At 36.7% G+C, this 16494-nt stretch overlaps 1 protein-coding gene across 1 annotated transcript in view; it reads right to left on the bottom strand.

Moving 5' to 3' along the window:
- Nucleotides 1-16494, bottom strand: part of TMEM232 (transmembrane protein 232) — a 213247-nt gene that overhangs the window by 148660 nt on the left and 48093 nt on the right. Inside the window, exons 8-9 of the mRNA XM_004377012.2 lie at nucleotides 12734-12857; nucleotides 11540-11795 (exon numbers count right to left, since the gene is read on the bottom strand). Of these exons, the coding sequence (XP_004377069.1) occupies nucleotides 11540-11795; nucleotides 12734-12857 (380 nt within the window). The remainder of the gene's footprint in view (nucleotides 1-11539; nucleotides 11796-12733; nucleotides 12858-16494) is intronic.

Raw genomic sequence — 16494 nt, 5'->3', positions numbered from 1 at the left:
ATCAACATGTCCGACTCTAATGTGCCCTCGAAATTCCCAGAGTGGTTTCCATAGGTCCATTCCCAACACGGATGTCCCCTTACTAGTCCAATTTTCCGTCACCCATTTGCCTTACCATATAGCCAGGCTGTTGGCCAGTGCTAGTGAATCGTAAAAATCCAAACATGTGGGCTCTCACCACTGCCCAATTCTTCCATGATGGCTATGAAGACAGCATGCAGTTCAGCCCATTGAGCTGACCTGTTCTTACCTTCTTTAATCAGGGTCTTTCCATCTGCTGGTCTTAATGCAGCAGCTTTCTTTCCACACCAAATGTAGTCCATGTACCCTGTAACTGCTATCTGTGAACCAAGCAGCCTTCTGCTGGTCAGCAGAAAGTTGTTCATAGGGCACTATCTATGTAGCAATGTACTCTAGCAGCTTCTCAGGTGCTTCCAAGGTAGGATCTATGGGAAAAGAGGCTACCTGTTTGTGGATATGGTGGGTGCCTCCCTGCATTCCCCCAGTAGCTTTTTTTTTATATGAACCATTTCCATTTTATTATGGAACTATTTTGGGTACTGCCTTCTTTATTGGAGTGTTTCTCTGACATCACCCAAGACATTATGGGTATTTCAGGTCTCATGATGATTTTATGTCTTTCTGTCATTGAGGCAGTCTCAATCAACATCCAATAGCAGGTGAGTAATTGTCTTTCAAACAGCATGCATCATGCTGTAGCATCTGGAAATTTTCTAGTCCAGAATCCCAGTGGTCACCATAGGGTTGCCTTCTCAGGTTTTTGCCATAAGCTGCAGTCTGCATAAATACGTGTGGCAGACACCTCCAAAATCATGTCTGAATGGGGATCATAAGGGCCTAAAGGTAGGGAGACTGACACCAATTTCTGTAATTCAGACATAGTCTGCTGTTGCTCTGGCCCCTACTTGAACGCAGTTTTCCTCCAAGTGGTTTTATGGATAAGAGCCAGAAATATCCCCAGATGTGGAATATGCATTCTCCAAACACTGGGCCAACTGCTTAGTCTACGGGGTAGGTAGTGACAGCAACTTATTCTTAGTTGCCTGCAGAATGTCACAGTCGGCTCCTGGCCAAGTTATTCCCAAGAATTTCACTGTTTTGGCAGGGTCTTGGATTTTTGCTGGCTTTATTAACCTGTTGATCATGGGGTCCACCACTGTTTTCATATCATCCCTAGACTTGAATTTGACAGTAACATAATATCATCAATGTAATATATCATTACACTTGAGATCTGCACCAAATCCAAGTCTCTTCTAACCAAACTATGACAGTAAGCAGGTGAATTCAAGTAACTCTGTGGCAATACAGTGAAAGTAAATTGGGATTCTTCCCACATGAAAGCAAACTACAGCTGGCTCTTTTCCAAGATTGGGATCAAGAAAAGGCATTTGCAAGATCAATCACTGAGTTCCAGTCTCCTTTAACCTGCTGTATTTTCTGCACTGTTGATACTATGTCTGGAAAAGCTGAAGCCACAAGTAGTACTACTTTATTTAGGCCTCAATAGTCTACTGTCAGCTTCCATGAGCCATCTTCCTTTTTCATAGGCCATACAGGGTTGTTATACAGAGAATTGTCGGCACTAACACTCCAGCCTTTAGCATGTCTTTAATCAAAGCAGTAATTGCCTTTTGTCCATCAGGTATCCTATGTTGTTTCCAATTAACAACCTGAGTGGGTTCAGGCAATTCTAATGGTTCCCATTTAGCATGTCCCATCAATATTGGCCTATGGGCAGACTTACACACCTTTAGTTTTACAATATCAGGTAGAGGGAAGTTCCCCAATTAGACATAATTCCATACAAATAATACATTCAGGTAAGGGAGATGCAACTACTTCATATAAGACCCGTTTAAATCTTCCAATTCTCATTCAAACTTTCTCCTTAGTCCCATCAACCACTGCATCTCCACATCCCCCCAGTTTAACCTTAGGCCCCTTCAAAATTTTATTGACAGGTTTTGGGATTACAGTATATTGGGCTCCTGTGTTCAGGAGACACAAGAAGGTCTATTTCTCACCCCTGGGCCATTTCATCCACACACATGCGTATGGCTTCAGATCCCCGACTTGGGGCTGGACCAGAAGACCCTGGCCCCCTTGTCAATCCTTATCTTGATCGACTAGCTGAGACTCTGATTCAAATGGTCCCAGGTGGGACTTTCCATCATTAAATTCTTCCTGACCAGAGTGAACAAAATGGACTTGTCTAGGCCTCTTTAACGTTGGTGGACCAGCAGTTGTTTCTGTTGGTTCACCCAACCTCCTGTAGTGCTGCATTAGAATCTTTGTCTCAGCTGTATCAATGTCCACTACTGCGGTGTGATGGATCACTTTTGTGTGGCCTTCCTCGCCATGATCTTATACCTCCCACCCAAGTGATTGTGCAGGATTGTGTGATAGGGTAATTGTGGCCCACCAAAGGGATTGGCCAGTTTTGCCATCCTCCTGGGCTTGAAATGAGCCATCCCAGAGGTGGGAAAAAGAAGATCCCACCACCACCAATGAAGAACAGCCAGGAGCCAGCACATCCTTTGGACCCAGAATCCCTGTGCTGAGAAGCTCCTAGAACCAGGAGACTAAGAGAGAGAGAGAGAAAACTGTAACACCAAAGACAGTGAGAAGTGGCAGCAGAGGCCTGGCATTTTAATTAGATAATCTAATTAGAATAAATTCCTAACTAAACAAAGGGTAGGCATTATATTAGGGGCATCTGACACATACTGCCCGACTGCCCACGAGAAAGATTAGAACTGCCACCCTCAGTGTGTTTATTCATTTATCTGGTATTTGAGAGTTCAGACGCTGGGCACTGTCCTTGGTGCTGAGGGCAGAACAATGAATGAGACACAAATCTACTTGTGGTGCTTACAGTCTTGTGGGAGAGGAATAATATGGCAGATGGTAACAAGCGCTGAGAAGAAAAATCGAAAGAAGGGTGAAGGAGCATGGCATGGGAGAGCTATTTCATACTGGGTGGACAAGAGAAGATCTTTTAAGATGACATTACAACAGAACCCTGAAGCTTTAGTGCCTGTTTCCCATACACTGAATATCATCACACTCCCCATACACTGAGTACCATCAGTCTCCCCATACACTGAGTATAAAACAATAATACAGCTCCATTCAACTTCACTCCCAGCATGGTGGGCTTCCCAGCCCATGGAGAGAGAAAGCTGATTACCTTTGGGCAGAGGCCTAGGGCCAGGGAGAGGCGTGCTTGCAAGCTGGGAAGAGCTGTCCTGATGGAAAAACTGTATCCTGAATGTTCCTGAACCTGAACTGTAACTGTTACTTCCCTAATAAACCCTGTAACTGTGAGTATTGTCTGTGAGTTCTGTGTGGCCATTGCAATGAATTATCAAACTCAGCAGAGAAGCAGAGTGTGCCGTGGGAGGGAGAGTTGGTGTCAGAATTGGTTAAGATGGCAGAGAGAGGAGGCATGTCTGACCTCTGCCTCATGGGAATCAGCCTTGTGCTGTTGAACTTGATTCTCCTTCCCCCTTGTGAAATTAGAGGAAGTCAGACATCACTCCCATGCCATTTTTACAGCTATATTCATCTCATTTCTTAATAATCTTTGAAAAGATCTGTCCTGCTAGGTAAGTTCTTTCTCCATTTCCTCTTTCTGTTCTCCTATGAATCACCTTTATGTGTCTTGCATCTGTAAGACCCATGTGGGGAAGCTGTGCCAACAGATCCAACAAGCCTTCTCTGATTGTTGCTTTGTTTCACAATAGCAAGTTTACATGGGGTGCCCATGGAGAAGGGGCTTCCTTGATTACCATATCTGCTATGACCTGTGAATATCCTGATCACCATAAAGCCATTCCAGCATGACTTGCAGAAGCAGCATATCAGCTGTTTTCTCTGGAGTGCTCCATTGAGTATTTACGGGGTGGGGGGGGTAGTTTCCCTTCTCAGGGTAAACAAATCTCACCGCAAATTTTATCCAGTCCACAAGGCTGGCTGTCCCACACAGGGTTAACCTGCTGTATAACTGGATCTTGTATCATCATTCGTGACTGTTCCATAGTGAGCTGTAGGTCTTGCATCAACCCAAACATACTCTTCCATACTGCAGCATTCAAAACTAAAGACGGTGCTCCTAAATTAGTTGCTCTCACAATCCATTTTAGTAACAGTTCCTTAGGAATCTGACGATACTGATCTACACTGAAGCAACTCCTTTACACTATACCCCCTGGTTTCAATAGTTTCTTGGTTTTTCCTGTTCCTCTTCTGGATTATGTTCTTGGTAACCAGTGGTCATAGGGGTACTTCCTATTGTTCTGACACACTTTCTTCTTTCTATGGCTGAGACTAGTGGTCATAGCTCCAACCGGACCAGATCTGGTCTTAGCTCAGTGCTACAATCTACCCCTACACTCTTTTTCCCTGACATGGCAGCTATTACTGATAATAACAACCAAGGAATTGTATGCCTTGTCCTTTCCTTATCACTCTGTGTTTCCTTGTGCATCGAAATAGGCAATTCTTCAGGAATTAGATTCACCACTCCTACTTCCCATGAATAGCTTTTGCCTTGGGTAACTAATTGCAAAATAACAGCTGCTTCAATCCATGGGTGTTTTTTATCCCATCCAGAAACCAAAGGTTTCTCATTCTCCCATTTATCCTCTTTTTTCCAATGCTACATATTCCAGTGAGTCTGGGTTGTTGCAGCAAATCCCACCATTTTGACACCAAATGAATGAAAATGTTTTTTTACAAGGATCAGCACAAAGCTGGTTCCTATGAGGCAGAGGTTAAAGATGTCCCAAATGTCCAGCTTTTCCAAACTGCTGTACCACTGCATCATCTCTAACATCAACTACTCCTACTCCCCTCAGTATTCTCCCTCCCATCTTTGGGTTCTGTAATTCGCTGCAACATCTCACAGACTGACAAACCATCAAGGAAATGCCTCACATCAAGGAAATGACTCATGGCAAGTCCCAATTCTGTGGGTCAGGCATGAGGGTAAAAGCTTCTCCTAACTCACGTGGTTGCAGGGGCTGACAAACCCAAATTGGCAGGTCAGATGACAGGCTGCTGGCTCACAAGGTTGTGGAAGCTGGCGAATCAGGTCAGACGATAGGTTGCTGGCTCACAAGGCTGCATAAGCTGGCAAATCATGTCAGCTGACAGGCTGCTGGCTCACAGGGTTGCAGAAGTTGGTGAGTCCCAGAATCGGCAGGTCAGTCAGCAGGCTGCTAGCTCAAGTTCCAAGAACCAGAGGTTAGATGATGATGAGCTGGATGCAGGATGCACAGAAAGAGAGCAAACTTTGCCAAAACATTCCCATATATTGGATGTAGATTTACCCTCCTGCCTGAAGCAGCCAAAATATGGGCAGACTATATGAAACAACAGTTTTCAAGACACTTGACATCACAAAATGGAAACACCAAACCCTAAGAGACTGGAAATAAATAAGTTGAGTCTTACAAGTGTACCAGCTCACCACCTTGAGAGAGATTCTAGGTCATGCTACAGAGAGGAAGAACCCACTCTGAGCCTGACGGACAATATGAGTTAAAAAGATGGAGTTTAGAGTTAAGAGCAAAAGCAGCTAGAACTCACACAACAGAATTCTTGAGAGTTCTTCACAAAGAGAGAATTTCAGAGATCTGCAGAGGCTTCCCCCTTGAGTATTTAGCTTAGTACTGGTGAGCATATGTGCGTGAGGAAGTTAAGCAATGTCTGGGGAAAAACTTTACTAGGTCCTAACAGTCCTTGCAGCTCATACAGGGCTGAGTTTAGTAACTCTTCCTAACAGCTAGCCTGAAAAAACTTCATGACTTACAGGACACTGGGTAGAGTAGTAGGGGGACGATTAACCACAAATTGAAAATTGCTCTCATCATGTCTAATGATTCGTAAAAGTAAGAACTGAAAGAATCAAACTGTTTCCGAATAATTTGGTATCATAACAGAACAAAGCTCAAGAGTACTTATAAGTATACAAAAGTATCATCATTCAACAAGGTAAAGTTCACAATATCTGACACCCAATAAAAAATTACCAGGCATGAAAAGAAGTAAGAAAATGTGACCCGTGAGGAGAAAAATCTATCAACTGCATCCAACCCAGAACTGACAGAGATGTCAGAATTGGTGGACAAATAATAAATCAGTCATTATAATTGTATTACATATGTTCATAAAATTAAGTAGAGGTAGGGACAATATAAAAGAAAAGACCCACATCAAACATCTAGATTAGAGATCAGTAAATATTTGCTGTAATGCAAATGGTTATGCCCTCGACTACTAGCTAAAAGGTTGGTGCTTCAAACCCTCCCAGGAAAGCCTCAGAAGACAGGCCTGGTGATTTGCTTCTGAAAGGCCACAGCATTGAAAATCTTATGAAGCAGTTCTACTTCACACACATGGGATAACCATGAGTTGGAACTGACTCAACAGGAACTAACAACAACAACAAAGGATTCGATAGTAAATACCTTAGGCTTTGCAGACCAGATAGTTTTTGTGGCAACTACTCTGTCATTTTAGCACAAAAGCAGCCACAGATAACATGCAAACAAATGGGCATGGCTGTGCCCAATATTTTATTTACAAAAACCAAGTGGCAAACCAAATTTGGCTCAGAGGCCCTAATTTGTAGATCACTCTTCTAAGGATGAAAACTACAATGTGTGAAATGAAAAATACACTGGGTGGGATTAACAGCAGATTAGACATTGCAAAAGAAAAGACAGTGAAACGAAAGGCTTAACAATAGAAACTATCCAAATGGAAGCACAGAGCATATGTCATACAAAGACTTGCACATGAATATTCATAACAGCTCTATCTGTAAAAGCCAAACCATGGAAATAAACCGCATGCCTATCAACAAGTGAACTGATAGACAAATTGTGGTATATCTATACAATGCACTAAACTGAGCAATAAAAGCAATGAACTATTGATATATACTACAGCATGAGTGACTTTGAAAATAATTATGTTGCGTGAAAGGAATCAGACCAAAACATCATTTATATAAATGATTCAATTTCTTTAAAACTCTAGAAAATACAAACTACTCTATAGTGACAGAAAGCAGGTCAGTGGTTCCTGGGGATAACGTAGGGTGGGTGATAGGGAAGGATGGGAGGGATGGATGGAAGGGAGGGATATGAAGGTGCATGAAGAAACTTTTGAGAGTGATGTATATTTTTGTTATCTTTATTTTGGTGATGATTTCATGGGTATATACATATGTCAAAATTTATCAAATTATACACTTTAAATATGTGTATCAGTCATATCTCAATAAAGCTGTTTTAAAAAAGTAAAATAGAAAAAAAAGATGAAGAGGAGCATTTGTTTAATTTCCTGATATGTATATAATATGATCAGTAGTACTATACTTTTAGATGTCAGTATACTACGTTATAAACTTTGAGGAATGCCTCAATTGCTAACATGTATATGGATTTTATAAAGGAGTTAAATATTTTCCATGCATAAAAAATACAATCATATTACTAAATAGTTTTTTGAATAACCTTCACCAAGGTAAGAGGTATATTGAAGATTTAATAGAGTATCATTAAAAGTTTTAATTGGTTCTAAGATTCCAATTAACTTTCATTTATTTTCTAAAGAGGAATTATTGCTCTGTGCTAATGTTTTTCCTATGTTAAAATGAATCAGAATGAAGCACACAGAGTTATTTTACAATTGTGACATAGATTTCATTTGCTACTATCAATGTATAACCAGTTAAGGAAAATCATTTTCAACAAAAGAATGAAAGAAAGTGTCATATTCACTTTTCCCATCCATAGATAACATGTACTTAGGTCCCATGTGTCTTCACATTATCTTGTAACAATGGAAGAAATTATTATAAATCCAGACAAAGAAACCAATATAACAAACTTCCAGTAAACCTGAAAAGTTAATTCTAAACCATATTAAAAATGTGCTTTTCATGTACACCAAAAAATTATAACAGGTATTTGGCAGTAAGCAGAGAGATGGGAGAAGGTAAGCCAATGTAGTTATCTTAAAATATTTGAAGGGATTGCATGTGGGAAAAGGATTATACTTTTTTTTTTGCTTCCAAGTGAAAACTTAAGTCCCTGTTTGGAAGATACAGAAAGAAAGATACCAGCTTAATAAAGAAGAATCTTTCACAGTGTCCAAAAATGGAACGGCATGATTGGAAGATGAGTGTTCCACACCTCTGTTACATTTCAAGCAGAATCTGACTAGCCACTATTTGGAAATGGCTTCAAAGATATCTGTGCATTAGATGACAGCTACATGATTTACAAGATTTCATACTACTCTAAGATATTCTTGGTTTTATGATTCATTATCTATATCTAAACATTCTACTCTCTTATGCAAGGCACACCAAATGAGTGTCTGTTGGTTTTTCATAGAACACACTATAAACCAAAACCAAACCAGTTGCCGGGGAGTCTATTCCAACTCATGGTGACTCCAAGTGAGTTTTATTACCACAACACATACTCCAGATAATCAAGCCTTCTTCAAAGTCTATCTTTTTTACCACTGTGAAAACCAACAAATTTGCTCCAGCCAAAGAACATAGGAGATGGCATTTCAAATTTAAAGGTTACAACACAAAGCTATGTCTCCCTTTTTTGTAAAAGTTATATATAACCAAAAATCAAATCTGTTGCCATCGAGTCAATTCCAACTCATAGCGACCCTATAGGACAGAGTAGAACTGCCCCATGGGGTTTCCAATGAGTGACTGGTGGATTCGAACTGCAGACCTTTCGTTTTGCAGCCCCACTATTAACACTGAGTCACCAGGGCTCCAAAGTTATAAAGTTATATATAAACCATCTAATATAAATACAAACTGGCTGGATTCATATAGGTTTGTAACAACAAGTAAAAGAAATATTTTCTTCTATGATGAGAACAATATTTTACTAACTTTTTAACAGCTAAATTATGGGCTAGGTTTTCTAAAACTATGATGTGGGAAGTGGTTCAATAATACAGATTCTTGGATTCCACTTTTAGAATATCTGCTCAGTAGTTGTAGAACAGGGCCCAGGAATTTACTTTTTAAACAAGGACCCCAGATGATCCAGTCTGTGACCATGGTTTCACAAACACTGCTATAGGTTAATGACTATCAGAAAGAACTTCTCAAAGTCACCTTTTTCACATTCTTCAATATGTAGATGCATAATTCTAAAAACTTCCACCCAATGGGTCAACTAATCTAGTAAGTCCAGTATAGCAAGGTGGTTACCAGTTTGGACTCTGAAGCTAAACTGCCTGAGTTAAGCCTCTGATCTACCATTATCTAACTATATTTCCTTGGGCAAATAAACTCTTAGTGCCTCAGTTTTCTCATATATAAAATGGGGGTAATATGAACATCTATGATGTAGTCTTGTTATAATGCTTAATAAGTTAGTTAAATGAGTTATGTTAAGTGCAAAATAAGTGCTCAAAAAATATTAGCTATTATTATCCTCTATAAGCCACCAAGGCAAAGTGTTTCTCAAAACCAGAATTTCAACAGGGATTGGTTTGCAATGGACTGTTAACCTGAAGGTTTGCAGTTTGAACCCACCTAGCACTACCACAGAAAAAAAGGCCTGGCTACGTGCTTCTATTAAGATTACAGCCAAGAAATGGAGTTCTACTCTATAACACATAGGGTCGCCATGAGTCAGAATTGACTTGACAGCAACTAACAACAACAAAGCAAAAATTCTGTGTGTTTTTAAGAAAATTATTTTTTATCACTTTTCCTTATATATTTCCAGCTCAAAATAATCTCTTATAGGGGCAAAATTTTGTGTTTCAGGCACATGAAAATATTCAAACCTAAGCTATGTCATTACTATTCTAATATATTTATGGGCCCAGGACAGCTACTCCCACTATTAGTTATGTCAAAATAGGATTCATAAATTGATTTGCATTAAAATCACTTTAATGAGAAATGTTAGTCTTTTTGATTCTGAAAGAATTCAAAAATATATTTCACTCTATTTCAGGTCATAAACCATTGAAGATTATCAAATCCTTGAAAAAAAAAGAGATAAGACATTTCAAAAAAAAATATTCAAACCTACTTACAGCTCAACTCCATTGGGAAGTGTGTAGGATGGTCATCCATTAAAGGAATAATGCAAGTCAGACTCTTTAAGGTGAACCGTTAAATGCATTATTTTGTATTTATAAGCAGACACAGAAATTTATATTCAATAAAAACCACAAAAACTTAACACTTCATTTACTGGCCAGAGACCTCATTCTTGAATTACTAGACATTTGACTCTAAGAAAATCTTGTCTGACACAAAATCTCAGAGTGAAAAAGGAACAAGATAAGTAGCCAATTATTCTTCTAGATTCTTCAAGTTCTGCTCCGATATTAGATAAGACCACCAAGAAATTATCTTTATGGAAGTCATTAATTTCCCATAACAATACCTTATCTAAACTATGGTTTAAATTGTTTCTTCATCCTTCAACCATTTTTTAAATGTTTTCAGTACTATTTATATCTTTATATAGAAATAAACTAAGGATTCTCAGGATATACGTTAGTCGTAAGAATAAATATTAGAAAAATTTATTCTTACCAACTAACTGATGCTTTCTTATTGTAATAATAACATTAACAATTACCTTAACAACCATAACATCTATTTATTGGAACTTTAGTATGCACCAGGTACTATGCTAAGTGTTTATATGTTTCCATACATAAATCTCTATGATATGGATAATATTCTTATCATAATTATTAGGTAAAGAAAGCAAGTCTCTGCAAGATTAAAAACTTTGATCTAAGATTCCAAGATACTAGTGAATTTGAATTAAAATACAGGTCTGTGTGAATCCAGAGCTGGTTCTTTCACTCTATACAAAGTCATTAGTTAACTTGAAGAGTAAAATTATGAGAAAAAATTATCAATTAAACAAAGCAGCAGCTCCAGGTTCTTTATATCACGTTCCAAAAATGCAGCCCCATCCGCCCTGGTAATCAATGCTGAGAAAGCCTGCAGGTGATACTAATTTTGAAACTATCTATTTTCTTTGCTGTTGTGGCAAGTGTAAAGAATGCAACACAATATTTCAGTGAACGATTTCCGAAAAATCCTCTGGGCGGGAAGAGAACAAGGGGGAAATAGCAGATGATTAGAGTAAAAGGAGGACAGAAGGGAAGAAGCCCTTATGGGAAAAAGAACAAAAAATAAGAAAAAGCAAATTTTATTTTTCACAAGTTTTCTTAAAGTCATCTCTTGTTTTCAAGGAATATAATTTGAATCATAAATCAACTGAATCTAGTTTATATTTCAGAGGTTTTAAAATTATTTTTTAAAATCCATGTTATAAAATATTCATTTTTAAATTTTTAGGAAGTCCTATTAAATTTAAAATTGGTTCCACTCTGAAAATTTAACTTTTAAAAAGGCTTATTCTATATGTAAATAGGGATATTTTAAAAATATTATTCGTCAAGTTGAAAAAAATGCCTCACTTACAATTTTCTGATATTTTTGAAGAAAAATATTTCAAAAGGCCTAAAACACTCGCTTCCCTTAATATTGGTTCGTCTTCTGATTTGGTGTCTTTGAGTAAAATATTTTCTTGTGAACCTTTACAGCCACAAAAACCGATAAAAACAGTTTTTCTCAAATCAGAAGTGGCTGCATATAAGCAGATTTCTGCAAGAACTGTTATATATATGTAGACTATATTCCAAGCCCAGGAAAAATCATTGACCTTGTAGCTTTCTTCCTGAAATGAGAAAATAGCTCTTAGATAATCAAAGTACATTCTGTCATAATTAAGAATTATATCGTGTACTTGTAATAAGAAATGCATTTAAATTTTATGGAGTTGCTAAACCCTGTAATAAACTAATATTCCTAAAACATACTTATTAAAAAATAGGTTTTCCATGAGTAGTTTGAATAAAAATTCAGTTCAAAGAATAAAGAATATAAATAGCTACTTAGTACATAACAAACAACTTTTCTACTTCCCTAGTAATCAATGGAATGTAAATTAATATAATGAGATACTATTTCCCATATTATATTGAAAAAGAATCTGTTTGATAAAGCTGAATTCAGGTATATGGCAGTTTCATACATTTTTCATAGGAATGTAAGAAAATAATATCTTCTGAAGAGTAACTTAGACATCTGTCCTAAGGACCTTAAAGGAAACTTCAGTCTTCCACTTAGTAATTTGATTTTATGAATCTATTCTAAAGGGATAATCAGAAATGTAGTTAAACATTTTATGTATGAAGATATCAGTTGAACATTATTTGTAATTAACTATGAAAATTGTAAACAAACTCAATATTCTACAACACAGAAATTGTGAAATAAATTATTTTTAATAATATTTAATGGCAATAAAAATGTTTACAATGTATCTTTAAAAGAAGAGAAAAGCTATATAGCACTATATGATCTCAAGTTTGTAAATAAAATTTAGTCCCTCTCTATACACATACAAACTGGGACTGAAAGGTAAATTATCTTTTAAAAATACCTAATTTTTTAAATTTCCATAATGTGCATTTAATTTATACTCAATTAAAATTATATTATAAAGTTTCACTCATCATATGTCCTAATATTATATGCAATTTAAACAGTGGCAGAAATAAATTTTATTTCTATCCAGGCCTCTTTTAATGGCTAAGTTAGTAACTCTCTTACCTGATTCTGAGGAGACATAATGCTTGAAATAAAATCTCTTACTAGATCCATTAAAGCTTTCAGGCAGACCATGTTTAATTTGGCAGCCTCCCCAAGGACCAACAAAGCCAGTGCTGAATCCAACCTGGAAATATGATGAATAAAATGACAGACTTTAATGGAAAATAATAATTAATTAATTTTTAAATAAAAAAAAAAAAGATAGGAAATGAGTGTTCTGGATTACCAGATATATGTGTTTTTAATGAAGACTAGTATTGGTTGACACAGATTATGATGAAAGTCTACAGGAAAGGATCTCATTTTGGCAAGATGTTTGATTTTGGAGTAGGGTTCTAACAAACCTCTCAGAGTAATAAATACTACAAACAATCACACTTCTCCACAGATCCTGTATAGCAAGCAATCAACGGCTCTAGTTCTACAGAGTGCCCCCAAAATCTCACAATAGGTTTTGGTTTAACTTTTTACAACTGATTCCAAGTGGTAAATTTCAAAGTAGAGAACAAATAGTGTTCTTCTAAAATGCTAGAAAAAAAGGCCTGGCTACGTGCTTCTATTAAGATTACAGCCAAGAAATGGAGTTCTACTCTATAACACATAGGGTCGCCATGAGTCAGAATTGACAGCAGATATGGTTGGAAAGAGAACTGCTAAGAATGCAAGTTTAAAATTCTCCTGCCTTGAGCTGCTTATTGCCATGATTTACAGGCCATTAATAAAGAGACAGTATATTTTATAAGTATATTTTAACTGAATAATTTTGATATTTTAGGCTAATAAATCAAGTTCATCATCATTTTCAAAAGGAAACATCTTTGATCATAGGAAAAATAAAGATAATTCTTTATATCTGAGTAGGGCCTTAAAGATCTCAATATGCATTCATATAAATTATCTCATTTGATCTTCACAACAATTTTTGATACATTCAAGAGCTTTTTTAAAACTTTTTTTTTTTTTTAAATTGAGAAATTGAGACATCAGTAGATCTGGGAGACTTGCCCAAGTTCACGTTTTAAGCTAGGTTAACTGTACCTTAAGTCTTCTCCCACCTATGAGTATTTTCTTTTTGCAATTTTCTATATTTAACATTCATGTGACAGACACAGCCTATTGCTTACTTAATATTCTCTCTCTCCTTCCTAACAGGACCTCAATTTTGTTCAAGATGGTGAAATGCTTAAAGTTGCCTCCTCAAGATGGACGTTCTTTATCTTGAATGGGGTAGTAGTGATTACATGGGTATATACAGCTGTCAAAGATCATAAATCTGTATACATAAAAAAGTGTGGATTTTATTGTATGTAAATTATACCTCAATAAATTCGATTTTTAAAAAATACCTCCTCAGATTCCCTTGAAGCTGGGAGCAGCCATATAATGTAGGTTTGGTCAATGAGGTATTAATGGAAGCCTATTATGAAAGGTAACTTATTATATTTTTTATTAAGAAAAGAGATTAAATTTAGTACTTTCTCTCCTTTGCTCAGCCTTTTCCTATTCCTTCAAAATTAAATGATTTGAGTTTGATAACTTTCTATAATGTTCTAGAGTGACAGAAGGGAGAAGTTCCGATATTCCTCCAAAATGAGCAATGAGGGATTTCCCAGAGTACTCATCATTCATACTTCACAATAAGGTCAAGTACAGGCGAGGGCGGTCTTATGGATCATGAAACTTCTTTTCCCCTGAATATAGCTCATGGTCTAAGGTTCTAGTTCTCCTGTTCTCTTATAAGTCTGAAAAACTGTATCTAACCTAGGGTACCCTCACTGAAGTATGGATTGAAAAAGATCCATCAGTGTCAGCCACCTATGGTAGAAGAATGCTGTTGCCACAAACACACTATTTTTAATCAATACTACTGATTGCAAAATTGTCTATAAGAGAAAATGCTTTTCTAAAACAGAACAGAAGCATTAATCCTTATAAGCTAGAATTTGTGAGAAATCAAAACTGAAAATTAAAGCATGTTAAGAGAAGAATTCAAACTGGATTTGAATTTGAAGAATTCAAATTGGATAGTCAATGGCAGGCAAATTGAAAGCCTAATTATAATACAGCACTAGCTTCTTTGTGACCTCATTATAGTACACAGATTACCAGTACATTGACTTGATTTTACAATGCCAAGAAATTAAGCACCTACAAAGCAATTTATAGCTATTACAGATTGTCCCCTGGTTTTGTAAATAAGAATCTAAGGCAGAGGTTTAGTGACTTGTCTAAAATAACATAGTTACTTAATTTTTTTAACTTTCAAAATTAATTTGCAACACCGCACATAACTGAAGAGTACCAGATCCTGGACTGGATTTAAGCTAGCCTGACTCGCAGTCCAATATAAATCAACTAAATATAATGATCAGGGACTACACAGAAAGCATTAGACATATTAATGCTTCTAAAGAGATTAAGAACATCAGCATTCAAGGTAGTAACTATGCAAGACAGTTTTCCTAGGTTCTCCTTAAACTTCTACACCTATTTCCTCAGTGATCAGATTGTTATTTTAATAGATGGAATTAAAATGTCTGTAAATAGCAAATTCTTATACAGCTTATTCCAACTTTTCAATAAATATTTCAAAAGACACTGATAATGTCCACAATGACCCTGAAAACTAATGAAAGAGAGGTCACTAAGAGCAAGCTACATTAAGAAAAGCAGTAAGGAATACCCATGTACCACTTTAAGAAACAGTAGTCTTGTTTTCCCCAACAGTTAACAGAAAAACAAACACAACCCTCTACTATCCACCCTGTTTTTCATAGAATCAGGGAACATGCAGCCAATTCTTTACTATGTAGTACTGATTTTTGAAGTAATCAGAGATTATTTCTGTGCTTCATTCTCATCTCTCCATACTTAGAGACGACAATTTCCAGATGACAAAAAAGGGTGGAAACAGTGCTTGTGGGGATATGTATGTAGGAGACTGGGGGAGGGAGGGTGTTGCAGCTGGAGTTCTGACCATAGTGTATTTTCTCCTCACAGGTAAAACATAAAAGGGAAGGGAGATTATAGCAAGCTCTCCGAGAATAATGGATGTTCAGTGCTGCGGTTTCTAACAACTCTGTTACGTGTGCTGTGAACACAAATCTGTTATTCAAAAATACTGTTTTTTTTTTTTTTTTTTAAGTAAATTTTCTTTGTTCTGGAATGAGTAAAGTAGAAAAGAGGGGAAAAGTCCTGCATGTGACGTGCAAGGGCTAAACAGAATATCAATCTAAATACTCAGAGAGGATCACACTTCTGAAAATGATTTCTTACAGGAACCAGAAGATATTTCTACAATAATACTCTTGTCATCTTAGAAAATAAGAGACTAAAATAAAATGCCTTGACTTGAGGAGGATAACAAGATAATGGGACATTGCAAGGAAATTAAAATTACAGAAATAGAATTAAAATTAAAATAATTGGAGAAGTTAACAGCAGAAGTGGTACTTGGAAAGGGACTTGAGAAATTTTTTCATAATTTACAGGAAAACTACCTCTAATGGTGGCAAACTGAACTCATGTGTTTCCTTAATCTTACCATCGAATTTCAATTGAAGCAACCAAAGAAAGATGAAGAAGAAACTTTGAAGTATTTAAAGTTATGAAGAAAATGGGATTTAAACTGAAGAAAACATTTTCAGTGACAAGAAGTCCAAAACTTAATTCAGGCATCCATGAGAAATACATGGGTTTTCCCACCATAATGTAAGAAAAACTCTAAGCACAGAGAGGCAGGAGTTGGGAATCCATGTGAA

The sequence above is a fragment of the Trichechus manatus genome, unplaced genomic scaffold, assembly GCF_000243295.1.
Source record: "Trichechus manatus latirostris isolate Lorelei unplaced genomic scaffold, TriManLat1.0 scaffold00047, whole genome shotgun sequence".
Taxonomy (NCBI): Eukaryota; Metazoa; Chordata; class Mammalia; order Sirenia; family Trichechidae; genus Trichechus; species Trichechus manatus.
This window is presented reverse-complemented; position numbering and strand designations above follow the sequence as displayed.